This window comes from Carya illinoinensis, chromosome 3 (genome assembly GCF_018687715.1).
Source record: "Carya illinoinensis cultivar Pawnee chromosome 3, C.illinoinensisPawnee_v1, whole genome shotgun sequence".
NCBI lineage: Eukaryota > Viridiplantae > Streptophyta > Magnoliopsida > Fagales > Juglandaceae > Carya > Carya illinoinensis.
Window position 1 is genome coordinate 2,720,217 of NC_056754.1, and position 27,699 is coordinate 2,747,915.

General features: G+C 36.1%; 4 protein-coding genes across 5 annotated transcripts; 1 reads left to right on the top strand and 3 right to left on the bottom strand.

Moving 5' to 3' along the window:
- The first annotated feature begins 863 nt into the window (after nucleotides 1-863).
- Nucleotides 864-3,405, top strand: LOC122302465 (60S ribosomal protein L34-like). Its single transcript, XM_043113748.1, has 4 exons — nucleotides 864-1,026; nucleotides 1,123-1,202; nucleotides 2,863-2,972; nucleotides 3,061-3,405. Exons 1-4 carry the CDS (start codon nucleotides 948-950, stop codon nucleotides 3,152-3,154), a joined length of 363 nt encoding a protein of 120 aa, XP_042969682.1. The 5' UTR covers nucleotides 864-947; the 3' UTR covers nucleotides 3,155-3,405.
- A 1,910-nt stretch (nucleotides 3,406-5,315) lies between these two features.
- Nucleotides 5,316-7,917, bottom strand: LOC122302464 (protein FEZ-like). The gene is made up of 3 exons (XM_043113747.1): nucleotides 7,255-7,917; nucleotides 6,482-6,783; nucleotides 5,316-6,126 (listed from the first exon to the last, which is right to left on the bottom strand). Exons 1-3 carry the CDS (start codon nucleotides 7,433-7,435, stop codon nucleotides 5,413-5,415), a joined length of 1,197 nt encoding a protein of 398 aa, XP_042969681.1. The 5' UTR covers nucleotides 7,436-7,917; the 3' UTR covers nucleotides 5,316-5,412.
- Nucleotides 7,918-12,625: 4,708 nt separating this feature from the next.
- Nucleotides 12,626-19,119, bottom strand: LOC122302466 (protease Do-like 8, chloroplastic). Its single transcript, XM_043113749.1, has 13 exons — nucleotides 18,755-19,119; nucleotides 18,271-18,389; nucleotides 17,175-17,257; nucleotides 16,933-17,031; nucleotides 16,625-16,691; nucleotides 16,220-16,295; nucleotides 16,060-16,126; nucleotides 14,723-14,940; nucleotides 14,420-14,487; nucleotides 13,996-14,075; nucleotides 13,588-13,674; nucleotides 13,378-13,485; nucleotides 12,626-12,928 (listed from the first exon to the last, which is right to left on the bottom strand). The coding sequence occupies exons 1-13, from the start codon at nucleotides 18,922-18,924 to the stop codon at nucleotides 12,800-12,802; spliced, it is 1,371 nt and encodes a 456-aa protein (XP_042969683.1). The 5' UTR covers nucleotides 18,925-19,119; the 3' UTR covers nucleotides 12,626-12,799.
- Nucleotides 19,120-19,821: 702 nt separating this feature from the next.
- Nucleotides 19,822-26,269, bottom strand: LOC122302469. 2 transcript variants are annotated; one of them, XM_043113751.1, is made up of 12 exons: nucleotides 25,604-26,269; nucleotides 25,345-25,411; nucleotides 24,595-24,993; nucleotides 23,125-23,243; nucleotides 22,906-23,014; nucleotides 22,642-22,787; nucleotides 22,424-22,497; nucleotides 22,210-22,306; nucleotides 21,893-22,101; nucleotides 20,663-21,795; nucleotides 20,289-20,563; nucleotides 19,822-20,149 (listed from the first exon to the last, which is right to left on the bottom strand). In XM_043113751.1, exons 1-12 carry the CDS (start codon nucleotides 25,972-25,974, stop codon nucleotides 20,113-20,115), a joined length of 3,036 nt encoding a protein of 1,011 aa, XP_042969685.1. In that variant the 5' UTR covers nucleotides 25,975-26,269; the 3' UTR covers nucleotides 19,822-20,112. The 2 variants fall into 2 exon arrangements, with proteins under 2 accessions (XP_042969685.1, XP_042969684.1); XM_043113750.1 differs by lacking the exon at nucleotides 19,822-20,149 and having other exon boundaries at nucleotides 20,159-20,563.
- Between the last annotated feature and the right edge of the window lie 1,430 nt (nucleotides 26,270-27,699).

Below are 27,699 nucleotides of genomic sequence, written 5' to 3' on the forward strand. Positions count from 1 at the left end.
ATCAATCACTTTTGAAAATATTCAAATAAAACATACACATGTGAAAGATGACAATCAATCATCTTTAATATTTTCAAAGTTTAACCCTTTAATCAAGGCATGCACATGCAAAAGATGACAATCAATCATCTTTCAAAATTTTCAAATTTAATTTTCAAAAATATTCATGCACATGTGGAAAATGTATTTTAATGTTTTATGATAAAATATTAATTTTGAGCATTAATCCTAATTTCGAATTTTGAAGAGATTTACAACATTACTCTATAATTTTAATGTGAACTTGTTCCCTTCTTGCTCATGCTTGTTTCCTTGATGTGCTTGACTCCATTGTGTAGACAACTTGAACTTGAGACTTCTTTATTCTTTGAATTCATTTGTTATCATCAAAATCTATGTGTAAATATATAATTACACAAAACTTGAAATCTTGGGTTCAACAAAAACCACATCTCAAAACCAACCAATAAGACTATTGGTTTGGTTTGGTTCTTTTTTGGGTCCAGATGGATAGTCTTGTCAGTTTTCATAAAGAGATGAAATAAAATAAAATAAATTGAGATGATAGTTAATAATTGAATAAAATATTATTAAAATATATTTTTTAATATTATATTTATTTAGGAATTTGAAAATTTTGAATTTTTTATTTTATTTTTTATAAAAATTTAAAAAATTATAGTAATTAGATGAAATGAGTTGAGAAATGATGTTAAAAAAAAAAAAAAAAAAAAAAAAAAAAAAACTTTTGCCCGGCCCAAAATCATCTTAAATCCCAACCGTCAGCAATTTAAACTTAATAGGACCGTCGGATCTAGGGCTTCATAGGCCCAAACCCTATTTATATACTTAAGAATGCCACGACAATTCTTTCGGCCTTTCGTTGCACTGAGTGCCACTGACAAAGAACACATACCGGGAACGACTCACGCAAAGAGTGCCTGAAAATGGTGCAGCGGCTTACATATCGCACGCGCCACAGCTATGCCACCAAGTCCAACCAGCACCGGGTCGTCAAGACCCCTGGTAAAACCATTTCACTTTGCTATAATTGCTTTTCTTAAAATGGATTTCTGTTTTGAAAATGTTGTTTTCTAATATGGGTTTGTTCGTGGATTTGAGGTGGGAAGTTGGTGTATCAGAGCACCAAGAAGAGGGCAAGTGGGCCCAAGTGCCCAGTCACTGGAAAGAGAATCCAAGGGGTATGTAATGCTTGTGTTTGATCTTGCTTTTATGTATCTGATTGAGCTTGCTGATCTTCATTTGGAGTCTTCCGTTTATGCTGAATGTGGCAATTTGTGAAGTAAAGTTGGCTGAAGTTGTCGCATTTCGATGAATTAGATATCATACATATGCATGTCTTGCTGTTTGTGAATTATCAGTATGACCATAAGTGCAGGCTTAGGGTTTTTGCTGGGTAGGGAGTGGCCGGTGGGTATTGATTTAGATACGTGGCTGGGTGTCCTGAAGGTGTAGTTACTGCTATATAGAAATTGATTTGGCTTGGATATATGTTAATGCCCAAATTGATTTGATAATCAGTGAATGAATTATTATGAGCATGCCCATCATTCCCTTTTTTTTATCTTTCTAATTATCAAAAACTAATGGGTGGTAGCATGTTGGTGAGGGATTATAACATTAAGATTCAAGTTTTACCTCTGCTTAGCCTTGTAACGGAGATTTTGGGAGTTGCATATACCATAGAGTTGATACTCACTGTTCATCATAAATGGATAATGTTGTTTCCTGACATTCTTTACAAACCTCCGGAAAGTCCTTGGTAATTGACACACTTCTCGGAAGCAAACATGTCTGGATCAATGGTTGCATGGACAACGTTGAAACTAATTTGGCATTGGAATGTTTAATTATTTATGCACGGAATTTCTTTCCCCCAAAAAAGTTGAATCCTGGTGCTGGGAATTAATGTTGAAATTAGATATTAGAAGAATTAATTAAATTATCATGTAAGTTGAGGGTGTATTCAACTAATGAATTGCCTAAATATGTGGTTGTGTTAGGCAGCTGGGGTTAGATTTTTGTTCTTATTTCATTTCCTTTTCCTCCTGAGATCCAGGGAGTCTCAAGTTACTACTTAAGGTTTCAACAATGTCGAGACTATATGATGAAGAATACTTTTTATATCTAGGTTAATTTTTAAGTTGAGGGTGCATTCAACTGATGAATTGCCTAAATATGTGGTTGTGTTGGGCAGCTGGGGTTAAATTTTTGTTCTTATTTCCTTTCCTTTTCCTCCTGAGATCCAGGGATTGTCTCAAGTTACTACTTAAGGTTTCAACAATGTTGAGACTATATGATGAAGAATACTTTTTATATATTGTCTAGGTTAATTCAAGAATTTAGATTTAGAGTGGACTGAATAGTTTGTGAAGTGGAATGCGGGTAGAATGCTTGTAAAGGTTCAGCTCAGAAAGTATTTTAATTGTGCTCTTGAGAAATGTTTGCCTGCTTGTTTGTGAGAGAGAGAAAATACAGTTTTATTAGTTCTTGTGGGATCTTGATGGCCATAGTGGCATGCAAAATTTATATTTACTTAGTTAATCAGGAAGTAAAATACTTAGTTTTAGTGCTTTATTTATCAAATATAAAATTCTGTTTTAGTGCTGTACTTAAATTGTGGCACACTCCCCCCCTCCCCCCCAACCCCCGGGGTCCCCCGGTGGTGTTGATTGTATCTTTGAGTAAGTGAACTTTATTTCTCTTTAATCTTCAGGTAATTCTTTCAATTTTATGTTTCTCTCTGTCTTTCGTTTTATGATCTTATTCTTGATAAAGATAGTGCTGATTGCAAAAATAATAATAATAATAATAATTCTCCTACAATTTTTTCTCTTTCAGATTCCCCATTTGAGACCTGCTGAATACAAGAGATCTCGATTGTCAAGGAACCGAAGGACTGTGAATCGGGCTTATGGTGGTGTCCTTTCTGGAGCTGCTGTTAGGGAGAGGTATTTTATCAAAAACTAGCACTTAAAGGTTTTGCCATTTTTTTAAGTGATTAGAGCATGTTCCTAGTTAAATTATATGTTTTTGTAGGATAATTCGAGCATTCTTGGTTGAAGAGCAGAAGATTGTGAAAAAGGTGTTGAAGATCCAGAAGACAAAGGAAAAGCAAGCCTCAAAAAGCTGAAATGAGTGGAGGATTAAGGGAAAGTAATTCAAGTTATGAAATATGGTTTAGAGTTGAGAGAAATTTTGAATTAGATCGGTGTTGATGAGTTGAATGGTATTGAAATGCTTTTACTCTTTTGATCGATTCTTGATTACGTTGATACTTAATGTTTTTATTTTCACTCTGAAGACAAGTCATTTACGTGGTTTTGTTTTAATGATAATTAGTTCTTTAATGAATTCCCTTATGATCATGTTTATCTACTCTAATTTCTGTATCTGAGATGGATGTCTATTTGTTTATGTATCTTTTGTTCATTTTTTAAACATATTTTAGTCGTAATTAAAACTGGACGTTGTCACACCATATGTGGTGGTGGTGGTGGTTGGGGAAGGTCTATGGGGGAGGACTTCATAAGGTCTATTGCTTATAATACGGGTTGGCACCTTGGCGAATGGCGGTCGATTTGCTCGGGACATGGATTGGAAGGGCCTTTTGCTCTTGCAGTTTAAACGGCTTCAGCCTCTTATTACCTTCGAGACTCTTTATCTGTAAAGTTGTTCTATAAGCGTGATGATATTTTCAATCTCCTTGAGGAAAACCCATTTTCGATGATGAGGTGTAAGCGACTCCTCAAGATTTGGATGATGACGAAGAAGGCTTGCTACTTAAGCGCTTCTTAGCTCCAAAAAGAACTGGCTCTGAATCTGAATCTGAAAAGCCGCTGAAATTCCTAAAGCAGAAGCTGACAAGGACAAAATACAGCAGTCTGCTGCCAACACAGATTGTGGGGGTATCATCTGGGTTGATAAAGGAGACCTGATTGTGGCTTTATTGCCCTATACTATGGATCATTTGGCACCAACACCATGGCTGAGCTTTGCTTGTGGGGCTCAAAAGATGCCACCAACTACAATATTAAGGTGGGGGAAGTGGAAACAGATTCTCAGCTACTGCTTACTTGGTGGCAGGGGAAGGATTCGACACACTGGACGGTAAAAGAGACCTAACAGATTGTGGCATGCATTTGTCAACACAGATTTCTGTTTCACTCACACATGTATAGAGAGAGAACTCAACCGGGTGGCGAACTGGCTTGCAAAAAATGGGGCAACAGAGCGCAACTTCGAGCCCTCGGGTGCCAAGGAAATTAGGGGCTTGCTAAGACTTGATAAAAGTGGCCTTCATGTCCTGCATTGTTTCCATATCCGCGTCAAAATACAGTACAATCGAAGCAACAGAGTCATTGATACCTGCAATATCCTCAAAACCAGATCTTTTAATCGCGGGAGGCACCAATATCTCTAGGAACACTTCATCGCTCATATCGAAAGTAAGCAACAACCGGTGCTCATATCGAAAGTAAGCAACAACCGGTGCTCGATATTATCAGGGGCACGAGACAGCCAATAATGCAAGCCATTCAAGTGTGAAGGGAAATGAGAATCAACATAGGCTGGATTAGGGGATGTATTTATCACTCTCCAAGAATCAGTACTAAAGGTTGTTTACCTCAACTTTGCAACGCCGAATATCAAATTTGCTAGCTATATTCTTAGGATCCATACCGAAGTCAAAGACAGAACGAGGGATCCGGCTAGCGGTGGGTCAAGGGGAGTATATTTGATTCTCTTGTTGCCGGATTCCGTAATACCATCTCCCAAAAACGTTCTAGATCAATACCGAAATATCTCAGCAACTTGGAAGAAACACGCCTTCCATATACACAGGTTTCTCCCGTCTCCGGGACTGCTTTACCGCATGGCTCAACCAGGTTTTGCAAACATCATCGCAACTCAACCATCATATCAACAACACGCATAAAGTTCACCGGGAAACAGGGCTAGAGAAAGGGTGTGAATATTCACCCTTTCTCATGCCCTCTCAACCCTTCATATCAGCTTCTGTTCATTGTAGAAGGTCACTCACACGTCTGGCCAACTGTGTTCCCAATTTTTATTCAGATAGATCAATGTGGAAGGAATTGTTTTTAGAATTGCAGTACCGAAGAATTGGTCTAACCCAAAAGCAAAACCACGGGTTTCAATGGGAATCAAGAATAAATATCAGCTGATGTGTCGAGAGATGATCAAAAGAATTCGTATTTGCAAATGCGTCAGAACCTCGCAAACGATAGCCAACAAAATAATAAAGAAGGCAAAAGAGAAGAAAAACAATATATAACTTAACAAGTATAAGTCGAATAGAGTCCCACTTTACAGTGACATAGCAAACAGTATAATCTATTTTTTTTGTTGCAAAGTTTCATTTTTGTTTCAAGTATAGCATTTATTTGCAGAGTAGCTGGTGGACATCTCACTAGGACAAGGAGGTGAATCCCATGACAGATTGGGCTTCCAAGCATCATTTGAAGGCAAACTGAAGGGAAATCCGATTGATCGAATGGTTCCCCACTGGTTATTTAGGAGGGTTGCATCTAGGTTCCTGCTGAAGCCTGCCTCATCTTCTCCTGTGCCCAAGTTTTCTTGCACATCCTGTGGCAAACTGACTGAGAAGCCACTTAACTGCTGTTGGGACGCTTCAAAGTCTATGCTCTCAGAGGCACTGGTCAATTCGCCTAAAGCAGAGTTCAAAAGGATGGAAGGAGTATCGACGGTACACTTGGTGGGTCCTGACACATCGAGTGAGGAGATCAACGTGAAGCCATCGGGAAGTTCTCCGTTAGAAAGAGGGAAAGGCAAAGGCTTGGAGACTATATTAGTAATGGGTTTATAAGAAGGAATGTCAAAAGCAGAGAAACAGGCAGAAGAGGATTGTTGCAGTTCATGATTGTTATGGCAAAACTGCATGGCTGACCCAATTTCAGTCGTGCAAGAGATGTTCTCTGGACTGAACAGACTGCAGTGTGTGCCCTCTGTGAGCTTCTCAGTTGCCAAAGTTTCTGGCAGTGAAGAGACCCAAGAGTGGGAAAGAGCTCTTTGAGCCATGGAGTTTTTTTTCTTGAATATCCTGCAAATTGCCCATGAATCCTGTCATCCAATGAGAAAACAATGATTCAGAATACATGGTCTAGGGCATTAGAGACAAAACTTCAGTAAAGAAACGGTAGGAAATGGAGAAGGAAAATGACATTCTTACTATTCCACTATCACTCATTTACTACTCTTTTTATATTTAATTTTTATTTTATTTTTTATTTTACTTAATAATTAAGAAAGTGAATATTAGTAAAATTATATTTTTTTTAATTTTTTCTTAGTGATTAAGAATGTTAAAAAATATCTAAAAGAAAATGAAAAAAAAAAACTTATAATACTTGAGTAGTAGATGATTAGTAATAGGATAATAAGCCTATCACTAGCAGGAGAATTATATTTCACTTACATTTGGAGGGATGTTTTTATCTAGGAACTTCTTCGGGGGCGCCAAATCCGAGAGAGAATGTAACCGAAATTCATGCATCATCCAATCAGTTTTGATTCCTTTGGCAGCTCTGCCCCTGTAGAAGACAAGTGACTTCTTCAAACCGATGCATTTGCTGCCATCAGAGGAGTAAATAGGCCGGTCAGTTCCAGTTGCCTTCCAGAACCCAGCTCCAGTAACTCGGTTTGGCCGTGCACTGTTCCTGTATTTACGGTCCCTTGGACAGTAGAAATACCACTCTTTCTCCCCGGTAGCAGCCACCTCTTTTAAAAAAAAAAAAAAATTATATGATAAGTTACTAAGTTCACTAATAATTAGAAGTAGCAAAAGTTAAACCAAGAAATTAAGAATCGAGCTTCTGAAAGTTCATCCTCCAAGGTTTCAGGAAGAAGGATATAATCACAGAACTCTAATAACACCCAGAAAATATAACGGTAGACAAAGATATGCAAAGTACAGTAACAATTTTGATCTTTTCAGGATATGACATGAGGCTAATCTACACGAAACTAGAGGAACTTCCTAGCTACAGAAACAGCCTAACTGTGCTCACGATATAAAAGTCTACAGAGAGTAAAATGAAAAAGGAAGCTTTTCATTGAGAAATGAAACCAATGAACAGAGGAAAGCTTCCTCCTTGCTTGCAGCCTATCCCAATCTACAAAAACAAGTCAGACAAAAACAAAAGAGTAGTTCGAGTTCTGAAAAGAACATCAAGGGATGGACCATCTTACTTGGTAGATCCCACGGATCGTATTTGTAAATATCCACTGGCTTAATTAGCTCAATAGGAAGAGTTCGCTGCTGAATCTTTCTCTTGAGGTAGAACCCAACAAGCTCCTCGTCTGTGGGATGAAAACGAAAACCTGGCAATATAACATCATCAACCTTCTCGACATCGTTCTTCTCATCCATTTCCTCTCCTTAAATATTCAATCTTGATGGGGTTCAGTGAACAGGACTCTGATCGAACCCAACTTTCAACTTTGTAAATTGGTCTTTTTGGGGTATTAACGCAACGGCGTAACAGCTCAAACTTTTGAGGCAGTACTAAATTATGAGCTCAAAGGAGAACTGGTTCCCTGTAAAGTTCACTTAATTCAAAGACGTTGATGTTTCCTGAGAAGGGGTCTTCTTCCCAAGCTTTAGCCGCCCTTTTCAGGGCGAGTAATGGAAAGTGTTATTTTCCACGAAAGGCACGAAGATTGATAGAGAAGAAAGCTAAGCTAAGCTCCGTTAATGGAACAGCTAGCAGGGAACCAAATTCAAGGAAATTAACTTCTTAATGGAAGTTCTCACGTGACCTTCTTGAACCTCTCCCCCATATATGAGGGTGGGGTGGTTTTAAATCCAAATTAAGGATCTCAAGGACTATTAAATCAGCAGCTTTCATGGATTTTAACAACCAAATTGTTTTCAAACTATTGTCTCATCTTCAATTGCCATGGAAACGTCTCCATTTATCTCCAACAAATCGACCACAACATGACAAGGCAGGTTTCCTATTCATATACTAATATTTTTTTTTTCGTTTAAAATATTATTTGCTTGAAGTTTTTTCTAGACAATAGGATGGACTAAGTTCCAATATTTAAAAAATAATAATAAAATAAAATTTATATTCACTCTTTTAGAGATTCTCCTTTAAATCCATTGAGGAAATTCTAAAATCTGATATGTGTAGGACCCAAAAATGCCATTTTTATTCCATTCTCCTCTGACCTTTCTAGTCCCTTAATTTCCTCTGCCACATATGAACACGTGACATGTCAGATTGGATATTTTGGATTATTGAAGATTCCTCAATAATAATTAGGGAAAGTGGGGCTCTTAATTAAGACATTTGGAATACAGTACTGAATAACCATTTGACCCTTGGAAAGGGCATCCCTTGGGGCTGCTTAAGCAGAGTACTCAACATGGTGAATAACAGAAGTTATTGTTTTTATAAAAATGCATCTTAAGACGGAACGACTGCCTCATGTAGGAGATTCTTAAGGGAACAAATCTGCCCTATTACTAAAGCAATATGACTGAATACCTGCCCCCATACCATACCATAATTCATTTTCTTTTCCTGACCCCAAAAACTTTTGCCAATACATCCAGAATTTTCCCGGTTTTACAGATGTTGATGCCTTAATGATAAGGTTAGGCAAACAGTAGTACCGCTCAAGGCTTGATGTTTTTAAAATGTTGCCTTGTTTAGGGTAAAATTTGACAGATAACCAAACAGTGAGAAAACGGCAGTTCATTGATCAGCTACTCACGTTTCTGGTTTTGACTAATGATGCCATCTGATATCATAATTTTGTATATCTTTTGATAAACTTATGATCTAGACATATTAATATAAATATATATAATATGAAACGAATAAATTTTTTCTATTCTATATCGAACAGTTTATTCTAGTAGTAGCTAGCTAGCTATTCTTCAAATCCATTAATTCCTGATAAAAAGGAAACTGCATTAGCCAAGCAAAGCATAAGGTCAAGAATGGGAACATATAGACGAAGTTTCCACATCCTGTTTTTCTTTTCCTCCCCGTACGAAGGAAGAAATCAACATTATAATAATTAAAATTTACCATTTTAATTGAAATCTAGTCAAGATTGATCTAGAGTTTTGAATTGTCTTAGAATTCTCACATGAATAATACAGTAATTGACAAAATAATCTGGAAATGTAGATCGAATTATGGTTGAACTAAAGATCTGCATAAGCCACCTTTTAAATTTTCTAAAGCTAGCTAGCCTGATGGAAAGAGATCATGGCACAAGTCAATCACCTTGATTTCCATGAACATATACAGGAAAATATTTAAATTTCTCGATTTCAAATGTACGTTTTCAGTGATGCCAAACAGTACGTACCATGGTTTTCGTTGGTAGGTACTCGGGCTCTCATAATTTCTTAATATTGGAACAAAGACGAATGCATGTGCACATGTCAAACTACTGTTTTCCAATAATTAATAGTCATGGGCAGGCATTTATAATTTTTCTAATTTGCACCACCAACCTAAATATTGGTGCGTACGTATTAGGAAATAGGTCATGAAGATCTTTGAGTCAATTAATAGTGCCAGCGCGCCCCACTGGGGATCGGAGCTCCCAATATATTCAAATTAACTCCCAATATGTAGCCCTCGTTTGAAGGCTTTCTTGTCTGTTCCTTAACCTAGCTAGCTAGGGTTTGGCACTTATGCATGTAGCATGCATGCACACAAGTTGAACAAATGGGTCAAACTTTTCTAGCCACCAACTTGCTTACGAACCTCTTTATTTGTGAACATTAATGTCCTAACCTATAACCATGCGCGCATGATGTTCTCATGAATGAGGCAAATCCTCGTTCAAGTTCATATTTATATATATACACACACACTAATCGTATATATGCATGGTTTCTTTCTATAATTCAGCAGTACCACAAATTAATTAGCAAGGTAGGTGGTATAACTCTAAAATAGTTTCATAAATTTATATAACTAGGCTGGTCATCATGATGAATTCCATTGCCACTAACTTAAATTAATATATATGTCTGAAATTCTGCCGTCGTAGTCTCGTTAGCTCCTTGTCCTCATCATGACCTGTACGTTAATATTCCTGCAGGCCATCTTTGATTGACTCTAACCGCAGTGAAGTAATTGGTAATTGTCGCGAGACTATTGGTGTCGTTAATATAAGACATTGGGTAGTGTTTTATGCCAATCGGCAGCTGCATGTAAAAATGGCCGGATTCTAAATTAATACGTTTAATCAGGATGCATGGAGCCAACGGTCATGATGATGATGATATTGGGTAAGTTAATTGATTGGAGTGGTGGTCGTTCTTTGTGATTTGGAGGGGTTGGAGTAGTACTGGGATAATCTGGAGTGCTAAACTATATATAATTCTTGGGAAAAACAAAAAAAAAAAACAAGTTTTCTTGACCACTATGTTATATATATATATACATATAGTAGCCCCATCATGAACTTGCATTAATTATAATTTAATTGTTACAATAAAGTGAAGGGAATTATCTGGTACCTAATTAATTGTATATAATTTGAGTCATGGTTTTGAGTGTATTTAATTGTATATATATTCCGGTGATCTCTTTGAAAGCAACATCCTTCAAATATCTCACATATATGCCACTTGTAATCCAAGGAAACCTAATTACTTAAATGATAAGCTACTGTTTGAACCTTATCTGAGCAAATAAATACCATATATTCAGCTTCAATCATGGTAGGCCATTAATTTCATTTTCATGTCATGATCCTATATATATATATTCCATTTTTTTTTTTTTTTTTGGTTTCAATCGGGAGTGGGGTCCAATCCAAATGGAAAGAAAATGAAAGGGGATTTGTATTATATATAGTGCTAGATTATTAGGGAAGTATATTATAATTAGTTTGATTGTGAAGTTTTTAATATTATAACATGGTGTCTGCGATTTGGAAGCAAATTGATCAATAATTAAAAGTAGACAGCACGGAAACAGAATTTTAATGGATAAGTAGTACTATATAAAATATAAATTGTAATACACAAGTATTATATATATATATAATATGAGACATGAAATATTGAAATAATAAATCAAACTTCTTTTTTAAATTAGGTTTTGTTCATCCAAAACAAAACAATCTTTTTGGTACTAATTTACTTGAGAGCCGGTTAAGAATAATAAACAAGATAGTGACCCGTCGATTAAAAAAAAAAAAAACATGTTATTTATAGTCTTTTTTAATTATTTTTCTTTGGCCTTTTTTTTTTTAAGATGCAATATTAAATTAATTATTAATAAATATTTAAGAAATAATAAATAACTCTTAATAATTTAATATCATGTCGAGAAATAAAGAAATGATGATGACTAAAAAAATTTGAAGAGGCAGGAAATGATCAGTTAATTGGCCACCACCGGCAAATTAAATAGCAATTGATTGGTGCTGGAATTAAGCAATCTCGTAGGCAAATGATTTCAATAAATTATTATTAATATCACTATTAATCACGATGATGATTACAGTGCAATTGAAAAGAAAAAAGACGTATTTCTCGCAGAAATTTCGCTATAATCAATTTCTTCTGCATGCAATTAAAAGGATCCTCATGATGGTTAGAGGCATGCTTGTCTTGTGGATGATACAGTTCAATGGTGGCCTCAATGCCCAGATTTTATTCAATCTAGAATCTTGCTAGATGCTAATTTGTAATTCCATGATTTTGTCATTGTAGCTGATTCTGTCATTATTACGAATGAAATTGTTTTTTTCTTTTATTTTTAATCATGATTGAGATCTGATGCTTTAAAGTCAGGATCAAGTAAATGCAAGTTCAACTTGTTTATGAAATGTGGCATTTACTTGAGTTTTTCATTAGGTTTTTTCGTTTCATCTTCTTTTCTTTCTTGGAAATTTCTGTCGTTTAACCACGTCTTAGATAAATAAATATATGGATAATCAGCATAGCACATCACATAGATAAATAAATATATGGATAATCAGCATAGCACATATATAATCTCAATGCAAGAACAATACAAAAGACATAACAGATGTAGAGGAACCGCACCAAGACAAGAACATAAAACATCATCGCCGCCATCGACCAAACTCCATGTTTACACTTCTATTCATAACTCCAAGTCGGATTGTTCAATGACATCAGATGGTTTCAAGCATTGATAGTAAGTCGAGAAAAATCCTACATATATATATATATATATTTTTTTTTCTTTTTTTATGGCCTACAGTTGAGTAATAAACTTAGCAGGCTGAGTTATAATAAGAAAAAATATAGTTGCAAGCACAATTATACATTAATCTGTGCACTAATGTGATGTGATTGGTCAAAAAGTAAATTTTATTGAAAACAGTGTTAATTTAAATTTTAAGTATGAATAAATCAGTATTGGTACACAGATTAGTGCGCGACTGTGCTTGTATCTAGCAAAACTCTTATAATAAACCTTGTGCAACATTAGATTCAGCATAAACAGATGTGGGTATTCAAATCATGTAAAGATCCTAATATCGTTGATTCTATTGGGTGCCTAAAAGAGAAATTCATGACAAGTTAAAAACAAAAAAAGAGAGAGAACCATAAAATGCTTAGGTCTTAGTTATTGAAATGTTTTCACAAGTAGAATAATGATGTGTACAACACTTCCTCATCTGACATTAAAATTACAGCATGATTCTTTTTCTTTATACAGAACAAGTTGAAAAAATAGTATCTTGTAAGAATCAATATGATTATCGACTTACCCTGTCACGAATTCTTTTCCTCTAATACAATAGGTATCTCCACATTTTCATTGCCCCTCAGAATCTTCAAGACTACTTTATCACCCACATTATAGTCATCCCATATTTTGTACAGCTCTGCTTTGCTTTTAACCTGGTTATAGGATTATATGATAATGAAAAAAAAATATGTTACAATAATTTTCATATCTCGCACGAGTATTGATTGCACATTAACAGTATGCAGTTATACTTGTAGTCCTCATGAGTTCTCCTATCCAAGATGGAAAACCCACAGTATGTGAAACTAGATTTGATTAAAGTTCAGGGTCTTAAATTCCATCTATCACCCAAGAAAAATGAAGAAGAAAAAAATCAGAAAGCAGAGAATAAAGAAAACATTAAAAAAAGAATAAGTGTACTTTACAATGGCTACGAATTGACTTCTGGTAGATTTTCCCAGGTAACACACACCACGTGTAAAACATTTTCGAAGGATATCTTTTCTTTATTAGTATACAAAAGTTTCATCATCAATGACGAAAAGCAGCATATTAGAATGGAAAATAGAAAAGGAAACAGTTTTAGCAAGAAAGCGCTCACAGATTTGTTGTCAACTGCAACAATGATATCCCCGAGTACTATGTTACCAGCAAAACCCCTTGTGGTTGGTAGTAGCCCAGCCTTTGCTGCAAGACTATTTCCAGGAACCTAAAACACCATATGATTAACTTGAGATGTTGATAATGGAATAAGAGAATAGCACAAAGGGAAATTCTAACAATATGCAAATTTAAATCTCTAAAGGGATACCAGTAAGACAAGTGCTCCATTCCGAACATTAAGTTGATTGGCAACCAGGTCTGGAGCAATATCCACATTTAAACCAGCTCGAACAACCTAAGATGGAGAAATAAGGAGATAGGAGTTATGCGAAGGTATGTAGCTTCTAGAGCATTTCTGGTGAAACAAAATCCAAAAGCTTTACTATTTGCCATGTTAGTTGTGATCATTTCTTCAGGCATGCTTAACAAATAAAACTAATTTGTTGAATGTACAGAACACCAATAAAATAAGATAAAACTAATGAGAAGTATGATACTTTAATCAAGTTCACACAGGTAGAGGTTGGCTTAGGTCCTGGGTTTCAGATATTTTCTAGCAAAATATAAAATTCAATGAGAATTTGAAATGAAAAATTAATTCGCAAAAAGCACTCACTTTTCCAAACTGGATTAACTGAGGTACAATCTTGCTTACAGTTGAGGAAGGGATGGCAAAACCAACACCTGCCGATGTACCTGCCATATCAAAATTCTTATGATCATAAATATTTAAGATAGCCAAAAGTGAAAAACTCGGTAATACAGAAAGCAGTTCCCCAGAGATATATGTGGCGTATAGATGGAGTTCATTGCCACCAAATAGAGGAAACAGTCACTCCCTTCAAAATAACTTGCATATTCCTAGAATTTAAGAAAGCCTAATGCATCATTCAAATATTGGGGAAATGAACGCAGAGTTTCAAAAGATTATCAAATCTCAAAACATCTCAGGATCTGTGTAAGAAAATTTTGCATATATAAGGAAATTTACCCATCCTAGTATCATCAAAAGAACAGAAAAAAAGAAAAAAAAAAGTTACCTGTCTGAGTAAATATTGCAGTATTAACACCAATCAAATTTCCTTTGGAATCTAGAAGAGGACCACCACTGCCATAGTCACCAAAAAAAAAAAAAAAGAAAGAAAAAAAAAATTCAAGCATTAGGCAATGCACAAACTACTATAAACACGAATATCTTGCTGATGCAAAGGAAGTATTTTCTTCACTAGTTCTATCACCTCTGGCATCCCAGTGAGGGGTGAAATTCATCCAATAAGACATACCACCAGAGGAATGGGCGAAGTCTTAATGAAAATATTTAGATAAGAATGGTCCCGACTGACCTGTTCCCAGGATTAATGGCAGCATCGGTTTGAACTCCTCCACCAATTGTGACTCCAACTTGACTGAAAATGTCTCGATTCAGTCCACTTATAACTCCAACAGTAAGGGTATGATCGAAACCAAATGGATTCCCAATTGCTAAACACTGCTGCCCAACTTTTAGAGAAGATGACTGCCCCACCTTAATTGGCCTCAACAGATCTTCAGTGGCTTCTACCTAGCATTTTAAAGATATCAGTATGCCACTACTTGTATCTTGTACAGTATAAGTGAAATGCTGAGAATCCATAGTAACAGCTCATTAATTTCACAACTCACTTTTGTGGTGCTTACATATTTCATCATACGTATCGCACTTTATGACTTAATATTTAACATTTACCCCAATACACCATTTCATACTTAGCCAGGGCCAACCAAACTAAGTCATTTTTGAATGAAACCAACTCTATTAATCTTGGTGTACCAAGTGTGCACTTGGAAAGGGACTCCAAAACTTTACACGGACCACACTTTTGTGTTGCACTCTCCTCTCTCTCCTTAAGTAGCGGTACCATACTCCTTTGTTACTTTGCCTCTTTGTGACTTTAACTTTGGGCCAAGGAACATACTTTCATGTTTAGACGTGCAACTGTGTTTATATATATAGACACAACATTTCCTCAATCACATCATAGTAACATTTTGCTTGGAACTTTGAACGTATAAGCATGTAAAATCCTTTCATTGGCAAACAAACATATGAACAATGTAACTACAGAAGGAACCATTACCTTGAGAGCTGGCATCTATCTGTACAGGTTTATATTTGGTGTTAATACTTATCAGATTGGATGTTCTTATTTAGAGTGATGAAACCAAATAGCACATAAACTATTATGACAAACATCATCCAGTAAACCAGCATACCTACATGGCTTACTGAACAGACTATGAAACCTAGAAGTTTAAAAGAGCAATCTCACTGATAATACTATACTCAACTAAACCTCATCCCCACCAATTGGAGTCCACCACATTACTCTTTTTATGCTACTAAGCCCTAGCTGTCATCATGTATCCATGTTCCTCTCTAATAACCATCTTCACCTACAACACCTACCCACGTCATTTTTGGCCTCCCTTTTATTCTTTTTGCTCCTTCCACATTAACAAGATCATTCTTTTGCACCGGTACACTTGCAGATTCAAAAGACCTTAAGTATTGAAAAAAAATTTATACTCACAGTTAACCCATCACAACCCTCCTTCATATGGGCTTACAATTAGCTAGTGCAGCAAAGATATCACATAGGTGGAATTGATGAAGAAAAAATACATTACAAAAAAAAGCTACCTTTAAGACTGCAAGATCCTTTGCACGATCAGCACCAATCAATTTACCCTCAAAACTCTTTTGTACCCTTTGAGAAGTAAAATAAAATGAGAAGAATAATGATAGAGAAATAATATAATTCAACTAGTACAATGTACTAAAGGATTTTTATAAGTCTCACCCTTCTGATGCTAGAATATTAACTCGTGCAACAACCTGTCCTGGGCTTGGATTTTTAGAAAGGGAATTGCCAATTACTGAGGCAACAGAAAAACAGATGGTCAGCTTGAGATTCCACAGTCAGTATAAACTACATATTATAGCACATAACTAAGATCAAATTCCCTTCCAAAGCCAAAATTTTCGAGAGTTAACTCGAATTTTTCAAAAGATGTTTGAATTGCAAATATCTTGATGGATGAATAATTTTGGTCATAGCAGTTTCTTGCTCAGTTATCAGATTTAACAATATGTGGAGAGGAAAGCTTATAGATATGCCACAACAACATGGCTACATCATGAAAAGATCTTTGAAAATGCATTCATCTATTGTTTTGCGATAGCAAATTCACTCACTAGCTCTCACCATGATAATTTGTTACAATGTGTCCTTGTCCATCCCAAACTACACCAGAACCATTTCCTTCGGGAATCTGTCAATATGGATAATACGAATTATATGTGCTGTCACCCAGTTTTATGCTTGAATGAATGAGATGATGTCATATTATTTAGAGAACAATGTGATTAATGCATCAGAAAAGCTATTGAGCAAGCTATCTAGTTTTACAACTTTGCTTCTCGATACAAGACAACTGATATAAAGCCATTTTTTTCCTTCTTTCTTTTCTTTGCAAATAAATGAAGTCACTCTTAATCTAGCTGCAAAAATACCTCAACCACACCAGTTACATTAAGTTGAGGACGCAATGTCACATCAAAAATGTTCACAACAGAGTATGTGTTCTTCTCAAAGAGTTGGACAATTCTTTCCTGTAAATAAGAAACGTCAAGTTACCTACCAAAAAAGTCAGAACCAATTAGTGTGAAAAGAACCTATTTTTTCCCCTTTTACTGTGGTGATAAATAAATCCTTCATAAAACAAGTACAGGACAAAAAATAAGGTGAAGAGAACCTCAACAGGGAAGAGTGAGCCAGAAGGATAAACACGAGGAGTTACTTCTTCAACTGTCAAAGATGGATCCCCCAAAGCTAGTGCTGTATATCACAGTTAATTTCATCATCAGAAGTAAGTTAATAAGTATGATAGTCCCCATTAATCAAACTAAACACTTCACCAATTCAATGACCATTCTAAAAGGGGATTCTTGTATTCAAGTAAATCTGTTATCTAACAAAGGGAGGGAGAAAAAGTTTTACGCCATCAAGCTTCGGATCAGTTATAACTTAATGACCACCCTCGGTTATGCCAAAGCTGTCTCCTGACAATTGCCTTTTTTCCTCTACAACCTCAATATGCCAAAGGCATATTTGGTGACCAGAGGATATAAATCTATCCATAGAGTTCACAACCCTTCTGATAGCACCCGGTACAGTGGGTCTTTTTGAAGATTTTAGAAACTTTAAAAAGTCATTTTTTGTCTCAGCATGTATTCACATAACTTAGATCGACTGAAACTGGTCATACATACATCAATGATGCGGCATCTCTCGTCAAGCTTTGCCTTTTTAAAGCATTATATATAGCTGCACGAGATGTTCCAAGTTTCACCTAGTCCATTCTGGCAAGTCATATCTAAACATTTTTCAAATCTATCGAGTCTATGAATTTGCCTTCAATGGTTTGTTCTCTAATTTTTAGTTTGAATTTGTTAAACATATAATACACACACATTTAGGATTACTTGCTAATTGTTGATGTCAACAACAATCCACAGGTTGACACATTTAGGATATGGTGTTGGCCACATGTCGCAGTTTAAACTTTAAATACTCCACGAGTGGAAGAAGTCAAGGCTTTATTCTTTACTTGTCTTTACCACTGAATGGCAGCCCATCTTTGTCTTCCCAACTTTAGTTCAGGAGTTTTTTGTACCGTGATTAGCCTATGCTTCTTCTTTTTTAATTAATAATAAAATTCATTCAAAAGCATCAATAGATTTGCCCTAAAAGGTTGAACATCATTAGTGACAAACAAAATTAAATCATACGATTGGATGCCTCGAGCATATTGCTAGTCTACCAGTGATTCAAAGCTGAACCGTGCGGACCTGATGAGTACCTTGAAGGATGATAACACGAGTACATGAACAAACTTGCAACTAAAATCCGCCGAGATGTGACCAGAACATTGTTGCACATTACTCTGTCCAAATTCTTTGAGTGACCCCTAAAACTCCAAAAAACATCAAAAGGGAAAATATCAAAATCCTCGAAACCAATTACTGGAACCAACATTTGAGAATTTTAGTGCCGATACCATGATATCATACAAAATACCCACCTTTATTATTTTTTGCTTAAAAAAAAATGTTTATGGTATACAGAGCCCCAAAAAAATGTTTATAGGCACCTTGGGCAAAAATAAAATCGGGAGATAAATGAAATAAGTCAATATAACAATTTGGACACATGCATCATAAGCAGAACATCGATATTTCAATCACAAACCCAGTAACGACATTGGCAAGAAAAATCATATTTATCGCATGATGAGTTCTTTCGACATAAGGGAGAGATAGTGGAAGAACGAACCTTTGAATGGTATTGTGCTCGGAAAGAATGGCGTTTTTGTGAGAATCATTGTGGTGAGGCTGTGAATGAGAGCACACGTCGAAGCAGAGCTCGCGCCGACCTATGAGGCGACTTAAAACGCTGATTGCATGAGATTGGAGATGCCCAGAATTGCATGCGAGCACTTGCATCTCCGAATTATGATAATTTTAGAACAAAACTTCAAAATAATCGATTATTATCGATTATTTAGTACCGCTTGGCCGTGCAGTGTGCAGTTTAAAGAATCACTGATATAGATAAGAGTTGATTGGAGACATGAAGAGCTTCTCGCGTTCTGGTTGTCACTGGCTTGCTGCTTTAAGTCGAAAGTACAAGATTACCCTCGTGTACATGATAGTTATCACTGATCTCTGTACGAGGTTCCGGTGTTTTGACCGTGGATATAAGAAGGGATTCGTTTATCTGATTATTATCATTTTTTTTTTAAATTATCACAAAAAAATATAATAAATAATTTAATATTTTAAAATTTTAAAAAAATAATAAATATTATTATATTAATATTTGATTTGATTTTTTAACTATTATTTTAATTCATCTCAACTCAACTTATTATTTAAATCGTACATTATTCTCATTTTATTAAAGTAAATTTAGAATTTTATAAAAATAATTTTATGTATTTTTATTTATAGCTCAAGCACTTTTCTTTAATTATTAATTGATTAACATTTGTAGGAAACATTTATTTGCTTTCTATTACCTAATCGATCGGAGCTTAAAAGAAATTAATTGTATAATTTTACCGCCAATAGCCCAAAGCTCTATAATCATATATTAACTATTTAATATTATTTGCATTGATAATAATAAGTTTTCATCACAAGATCTTTAAGACCTGGAATCGGGGGGGAAGAAATGTACACAAATTCAACTTCGAAGATTCTCATGGATAATAATAAAATAATTGCGGGATTTATTTTACATAGGGTAATTTGGAAGGGAAATGCCATTATGCAGAGGAAAAAGTATAAACATGATATTATGAACAAGAATCACGGAAGAGAAAGAAGTGTGGAAGAGAATTAAGTTTGCACGAGGCAATGATATTTTCATCAACTTGAGGTCACATTTTTAGATCGAGCACAAAAAAAGGTGTGACTGTATCCTGGTGAGGGAGAACAAGTTTGTACAATAGTAATGGCAAGTATATGTTTTGCCGATCTCCCCTGTCCCTTTTCCTCTACTAAGCGGGGTAATTTCAAACAAAAGATACCCCATATACAAGTTTTAAGAGTTTTTTTGTGCTTACTGCAAATTAATATCCTTGGGTGCGCTGAGAGTACTCTGGCCGCAACAAGCCTATCAACTACCAATTAGTACTCTCTGCTTTTCTTCTTCGTCGATGGAGTACTACGACGGAAAGGGGGAGAGAAATAGAGAACAGTAGCAAGTTCTTTTAAAAATAATCTCAGGTTTTTAATGGCATATAAAATAAAGCTTGAAAATTGCACATGATTTCTGCTGGAATTGGAGTTTAGAAGAATCATACCTTCGTATTCGAGTAGGATCCAAAGGTGGGAACTCATGAGCTTTAAGGACATCATCACTAGCAGGCTGACAAGATTCATGCCATCGGAGTAAATCAATTTTTTGGACTTCGACATGACACACAACACATTTGTGCTCAGAATCGCCGGCTGCCCAGATGGCCTGCCATTTACAGTCACTACACCACAGCAAGTGTCGGCACGGAAAGTTGGCCCATAACATCTCCTGCTGGTTGCATGCAAAGCACTTCCCTTGCTTGATGCTTGCCCTATAATCCTGCATGCATGTGAAGGTGCACATAGAATAAGTATAAACATGATATTGCTGTTACGTACACTTGATCACTTGAGGTACTTAATTTCGCCGACTTCTCACCTTGTAGAAATCGAAGTCACCGAGAAAGAACACCGATGTGCTGTTCCTTTTTCTGGCAAGGACCTCCAAAACCAAATGCCTCTTTTGATGCCTCAGATTCTTCCCTTTAATTCCCTCTAGTTGCCCTCCTCTTACATCGTCAGTGTCTCCTGCACCCACGTCTCTTTCATTTCGTTGCCACGATCGACCATGAAAGAGAGGGTCTGGCTTCAAGAATTGAAGAAACCCCAGGTGCACACCAGGTAATGTATCATTTGGAGCCAAAATCACATCAGGGTACTCGAGGGCTGAATTTGCTGGCTCAATGCTGCTATCAGTGAAGCTATCATTTTCACAAGACCCGGAATTAAGAAGGTTCTGAAGACAATTGGAATTATTAGAATCAGAATAATCACTCTCGTTAGTTGTAGCAAGAGAGGGCGTGCAGGGCATTGTGAGTGTATGTTGCAATAGGTGCTGAGGCATAGGAAGGTTAGGCAGGAGGACCAAGTGAGTGGTAGGTCCGCATTTGCCTATGGGGACAACCTTCACACGACAAAGTCCAGGGAGAGATTTCATGAATTCACTAAGTTTAGAGTAGCCGAGAGACGCATGATCCAATTCCAAGCCAAATGTTGCCCTGAAATCACCTTTAAGAGATGAGAGAGCATAATTTCCTTCCTTCAAACGTGTTGTTTGATCTTGTAAGTGGCGCGGGAGCCACTTCTTAAAAATCCTGAGCCACGCAGGCATGCTTTGGTCCACAGAGGTGGGACTAACAATATGTTCTTGAAGTTCATTGGGGCATATCTTATGTTGGCCATTGCGTAATCTATCAACCCAGGACGTTTGTTCGAGTTTAGCCTCTTCTGTAATCTTCGTATTCGGTATATCTGCTGGAGGCTCGTGTTGTTCCGCTGACAGGTTTTGGGACTCGGGGAATACAAAGCATTTTCGGAATACGCTTTTTATCTCAACTTGCTTGCCCATGATCATGACATAGTGTGTTTGAACAGCTGCCGACGCAGATGTCTCTTGTTTAAATGTAACAAAGCCGAATCCTCGAGATTTCATTTCATTTCCGGCTTGAATTCCAAGAACTGTAGCATCTTCCACTGCACCGAATTGTTCTCCAAAAAATTTACCCAATGAGTCTGCTTCACAACAGTGAATGGGGAGAAGATCAGTGTTATTTTGACTAGATAGGTTTCATATTAACAAAAATCATACTAAATTAAGCTTACGAATTACCAGAGTCCAAAGTTGGAGGGAGACCTCCCACATATATTTTCCGTCTTAGTTCCTTGACAGTAGGAGAATGAGTCAGATCATGGGTTCCATGCCTCCCCTGTCGAAGCTCCTTTTCACCATGTGCATAAAAACACTTTCCTCCTCTCACACATCCACGAGGAGATCCAAAGTATTTGCAGATCTCAACCTTTGTGCTCGTGCAGATCATACTACAGTTCACAAGCAGTAGAAAATTATCGGAACTTACAGGCAGAAAGGAGGGGGTGGGTGGGAACTTTAAGTATAATACGAATTCATTCTTTATCCAGGAAGCTCACTTTTCCGTAGGATAGTCCTCGTCTGTCAAGTGTAGAAGTGCATCATACGTCTCTGAAATCAGTTCATCAACTTGAAAACTACCATATTTACTCTGAACTGAGAAAGTACGATTCACTGCATATTATCAGTAGGTACAAAAGATTCCATGGCTGAAGCCATATCGATAAGTAAGCAATTGATTCACTACTATCATCTTTATCAAAACTTACGTACTGTGGCTAAAACTGGTTGGATTCAGCATGAAAAGCATATCTTGAGAATTTGCCAAGTCTATGGGTCTCTGTCTACTGGTAATGATAAGAATTGGCGCACAAAAGAAATGAACAAGCGCCCGCGCCCCAAAAATAAAAATAAAAAATGTTCGTGTAATTCAGCCTCTTAAAGACAACGACAATAATGCACTTGATGAAAAGGCATCGACTATTTTTTACCGCAAATTGAGGACCTCGCTATTTGCTCCCCATCTTAAAAGAAGCTCAGTACAGTCAATATGATCATTCTTTACTGCAAAAAACAGTGGGGTTTCTTTCATTTCTGATCTATAGCTGATAGCATCTGGGTCTTCCAATAGAAAGACCTGTTGGGTCATTGTCAAAGATAATAACTTTCAGATGTAACATTTTAATTCTTATTTTTTGCTTCCAATACACAAGATAGATAAGACAGAAATTCATGAAAAGCTGTCATATCCATACCTGAAGTGCCTGTAAGTTACCATTAGCGGCAGCCAAATGAAGAGAAGTCAACCCCAACTTATTCTTTTGGCTTACTTGGGCGCCATGTTGCAGAAGGAGCCATACAATTCTGGGAACAAGTAGGAAATCATAAGCAATTATAACGTGTTGTGTTTTTATGCGTCTATGTATGTGAGGGAGAGGGAGTGGAAGAGCCGAAGAGGGAGAGGGAAATAAGACTTTATCTGCTGAGGAGGCGCCTTGAGGGACCAATGAAGAGCAGAGTTTCCTTCAGCATCGGTGTCGTTTACATCTATGTTTGTCTTCAAAAGCAGCTCGATGACGGCTACATCTCCTGCCTGCAGTAGAGTAAAAAAATAGCTACTAAATAGATTAACAACACTACCAACAGTACAACGACATGGTTTATAGGCCTCTGCTTCTTTTTACGTTAAATCACGTATTTACTAGACAATCAGTTTGGTGCAATGTTATTGTATTGTCTCCTGGGCCGTACTCGTAATTGCATTTTCATCCAACCACCTCTGGATGTTATTGCGGGACAACAGACTCCAGGTGACCTGAATACACACTCGGGCTGTACCTTTTGGAAGGGGTAGCTCTCAAGGCTACAACCACAATCAAGGATGTAATTTCAGAATTACAAGGAAGAATTGGAAAGATGAAACAATGTCAATGGGCCAATGGCAATGGATCACGCACCCGTTCTTATTATAAGAGCATCCACATCCTATTTCTTATCTCCATCCTTATAATTTAACTCAAAATTACCTTTTTTCAAATTTTTCCATAAATTTTATTCATCTTTCAAAAACCTCCTACATCTCATTCCCCATCCCTATCTCTATTTTATTAAATAATATTTTTTTATTCTTTTTTATTACTTTTTTCTTTCACTTCTATTTACAAATTTAACTACTCAATATTTTTTCTTATTTTTTGAACTATTACTCTAGTGAATATTTTAAACAAAAATTTAAATTATTTTTTTGTGAATATGAGAATATTTTTAAAATTAATTTTTTTATATTTTCGTAATTAATTAAATTGTTTTTAAAACTATTATTTAAAACTATAATAAATATGAGTATGAGAGAAAGTGTAGATGATTGAAAAATTATTTATTTGATATATTAGAATAAAATATTAATAAAAATAATTTAGGGAATGAATAGTAAGTCTCCAAATATAGGGACTTATTGTTTAGTTTCTAAATCTTTTTCTTAAAATAGGAATCTGGATGTAGGAAATATTTTAATTAAAACTCTAAAATAAACTTCAAATTATGAAAAATATAGTATTTTAGAAAACCAGACGGGGGTGCTCTTAATTCGTATACCATTTATCGGGACCGGATGGGCAAAAGTGTCCATTAATACATTTCTGTTCAAAATAACCTATTTCCCAACTTCTTCATTCATACACCAATTAACTACGATTTTAACTTATTTTTTTCTTTTATAAATATAATAAATTCAAGTCGAATATCGAACAAGTCCCATATTTACTTTATTTAATGCTACCTCCGCATGTTTTTATTTGTCCCCTCCATCATCATCAAAATCGAGGCTAGCACAAAAAAAGACAACTTCTTCTGCAACTTTTTAGTTTTTAAAAACAGACAAGCGATATTCTGAAAAAAAAAAAAAAAAAAAAAAAGAAAGAAAGAAAAAGAAGAGGGATTCTCACCTGGCATGCACTGATCAATGGTGACCTCACCCTCTTCTCCGTAAAACCGCTCGAGGCTACGGCTCCGAAGAGCTGGAGCAACTCTATCTCGCGCAGCAGGAGCTTCCTGCTGTCGGGGTTCTTGACTTCGGTCGGGGTACTGGTTGCTTTGGCCACTCTCAACGTCGTCATTTCTCGGCCCAAGGACAAGGCCTCCCTTATCACGCCTTCGTATATGGTCATCTTCTCTTTGGAGCCCGACTCGGCATCACGCAACTCTAGAACTGATTCTTTAACCTTTTCCGGCGCTACTATGAGCAGAGCAGCTAACGGAATAATACGGCCTTCGATGGCGTTTGAGTACGCCACCTCAGCTATTTCCTTCGTTTTCTCGCTAAGAAGTTTTACCGTAGTCAAATCCTGAAGAAGAACAGAGACTCTTTAACCATAGTCGATGCTCTTAACTCAGGAAAAGAGGTTTCACAAATTAGGAGGAAGGAATGTCAGAACACTAGCTGTGTCGACCCGTACAGTCACAGAACTCGTTGTAGAACTATATATATTTATTATTTGGCTTGAGTTTATTAATTTTTTTTAAAACCATCATGCAAAATGCCTGTGCCAATATATCTTTTCGTTTCTTGATCTATATTTGACTTGAGTTCATTAATGTATTCGAAAATCATTAGTCCCAGTATATCTTTTAGTTTCTTTCTTCTTTCTCTTTTTTTATCAGCAGCCAAACCAAGCCTTAACAAAACGTTTTCCAACCTTTTCAGTGAGAATAACGACCAAGTCCTCAATGGAGTAGTCATCCGGATTCCAAATCAACTCCATCCTGAGATATTAAAGGGAGATCTAAGATCTTAATTGCTTTAAAATGAAAAAAGAGATTAAAAAATAGCTGGAAACAAACTGAAAATTAGAAAGTTAATTTTAAGGCAGTTCAGCTATGGTGATCATAGGGACGGCTAGGCTTTTGCCACTTCTATGCAAAAAAAACGAAAACGACGTGTTTTTTGGACTTTACCTGCTGCTAGAGAGAGAGAGCTCCAGAGCGAGTAGTGAGCTACTGTCCTTTGTCTTCATGTCCGTACGACCACGTTTCTTGAGCAGCAATTCAACGCACCGTTTCGCGTGTGACTTGGCCGCTGTGTGCAGAGCCGACCACCCCTTCTCGTCCATCTCATTCACCAACGGCACCGTTCCGAACTCTCCGTTGACCAACGCAACGGCGCACTCCACCGAGTCGGATGCGCAGCAGAAATGGAGGAGCTTTGACACGACGCACCGGTGTAACATCTCCGAACTGCTCTGGAAGAGCCGCTTTGCTTGAGTGAGGAGCTGAGCCTTGTCGTCTCGACATATTGCTTTGAGTATACTCTGTTTGGCCTCGGTCATCTCGAGTTTATCGGATTTTGAGTCCTTCAGGTCGGCATCATTCGGAGTAAATTTTTCGTTGATGTAAGGAGAATACGCGCATGTCGGAAGCGAGTTGAAGAGCTCTTTGACACTGGAGCTTCGTATTTCCTGCAATGTATTAGGGCTTCAAGCTCCTATTCTCATAGAAATATAAAAGCCTTAAAAAAGCGCGGAAGACCACTTGTAAATTTTTGGTATGGAAGTCGAAGACAGTTTAGAAAGAGAGCAAGAAACTTTTTATGCGTCTCCGATTCGATCAGGCACGTTAGACGTAGAAAGAAGGTACTTTAATTTTTTTTTTCCAAAATGGCTAGAAATATAGGTCCGTTTGGGAAAAAAGAAGAGAAAGGGAACAAGAAAAAAAAAAAAAATATATATATATATATATATATGGGCTGTGAAAATGACAGATTTTCAAAAGCAAATTTCATTTTGAGAAAAGTGTTTCATTCACTGAGAAAAACTCAAAATGCAGCTAGAAACTAACGCGTTCCATTTGAAACAGCAATGATTAACTAATTTCAGACCACGCCTCGCACCAGATCCATCCGAAACCCCAACTAATTCGGCCGGAAGATCAACGTCCCAACTCTCCGGGAAGTGCATACATTAATGTCAGGTTGAATCGAGAAATAAAACCCTAATTCATAGGGACCAGTGGAAGACTTTCCAGGAAACAAGAATCATAGCTGTAGACGAAAGCGCTTTGTTTCGTGGATTGTTTCTATAATGAAACAGTGATGGAGAGGGAGTTAGGGACAATGAACCTACGTGACTACGTCTGTAACGCAAGACCAATATTGGCATTTACAGAGGCGGATTTCAAACAATTATTGAACTGTATTGATAGAGCTAACCGATTTAATTAAATCACAGTCGATTTATATATTTATTTTGTATAATTTCTTTATATTTATAATAGTTCTTAATAAGAAATAAAAGATCGAGAGATTAGCATAAATTAACTCACTTTAATTTAATTTTAAGTTGAGTTTAACATTCAAATACACAACTCTCAAATTATTAAATTCATCTCAATTTAAAACATCTTTACACGTGAGACTCACAATTTTTTTAACTCAACATCTCTTTACATGTAGATCTATAACTTTTTTCAACTTCTCATAAATAGTATTAATAAACTTATCTTAACATCTAAACTCATCATAAATGGCCCCACAGAACTCATTTCACCATTTCAATTCACTATTATTTATAAATAACTGAGTTTAGTTCATCTCAGCTCAATATCCAAATGCAATTTAAGGAAAAGAGAATGGGTCTTTATATAGGCCTGTAAGGATTTTGGTCTGGACTAGAAAAATTGATTGGACCGATGGGAAGATCAGTCGGTTTCAATCTTCCCTTTACAAAATTTTCGATTCTCAGTCTGATTTCACCCCGAGAAATACTATACATATATATTATTTTATATAATAATTGTATAATTAATTATGTAATTTTTATTTAATCTATTATCATTGACAATATAAAATGTTAAATATGCAATTACTAATATACCATCAATTAACTAATGTATTATATCAATTAACTAACCTATCACCATTAACTAATTACTAATATCTATATCTAATTAAAGTTATTAGATAATTTTTTTGTAAAATACTTAAATTGAAAGTAAGTATAAAGCATGTATGGTCAATGATAATTATTCATTAATCATATACAAAATGTTAACATTAT

Coding starts and splice junctions, on each gene's coding strand:
- LOC122302464 (XM_043113747.1), bottom strand. CDS start 7,435: ATGGATGAGAAGAACGATGTCGAGAAGGTTGATGATGTTATATTGCCA. Junction 6,784..7,254: donor CGATCCGTGGGATCTACCAA/GTAAGATGGTCC, acceptor TTTTTTTAAAAG/AGGTGGCTGCTACCGGGGAG. Junction 6,127..6,481: donor ATAAAAACATCCCTCCAAAT/GTAAGTGAAATA, acceptor ATTGGATGACAG/GATTCATGGGCAATTTGCAG.
- LOC122302466 (XM_043113749.1), bottom strand. CDS start 18,924: ATGCAAGTGCTCGCATGCAATTCTGGGCATCTCCAATCTCATGCAATC. Junction 17,032..17,174: donor GCTCACTCTTCCCTGTTGAG/GTTCTCTTCACC, acceptor TCTTATTTACAG/GAAAGAATTGTCCAACTCTT. Junction 14,488..14,722: donor GCCATTAATCCTGGGAACAG/GTCAGTCGGGAC, acceptor TGACTATGGCAG/TGGTGGTCCTCTTCTAGATT.
- LOC122302469 (XM_043113750.1), bottom strand. CDS start 25,974: ATGACCGAGGCCAAACAGAGTATACTCAAAGCAATATGTCGAGACGAC. Junction 24,994..25,344: donor TCGTTATTCTCACTGAAAAG/GTTGGAAAACGT, acceptor GTTCTTCTTCAG/GATTTGACTACGGTAAAACT. Junction 20,564..20,662: donor GTGACTTCGATTTCTACAAG/GTGAGAAGTCGG, acceptor ACATGCATGCAG/GATTATAGGGCAAGCATCAA.
- LOC122302465 (XM_043113748.1), top strand. CDS start 948: ATGGTGCAGCGGCTTACATATCGCACGCGCCACAGCTATGCCACCAAG. Junction 1,203..2,862: donor CTGGAAAGAGAATCCAAGGG/GTATGTAATGCT, acceptor TTTCTCTTTCAG/ATTCCCCATTTGAGACCTGC. Junction 2,973..3,060: donor GGAGCTGCTGTTAGGGAGAG/GTATTTTATCAA, acceptor ATGTTTTTGTAG/GATAATTCGAGCATTCTTGG.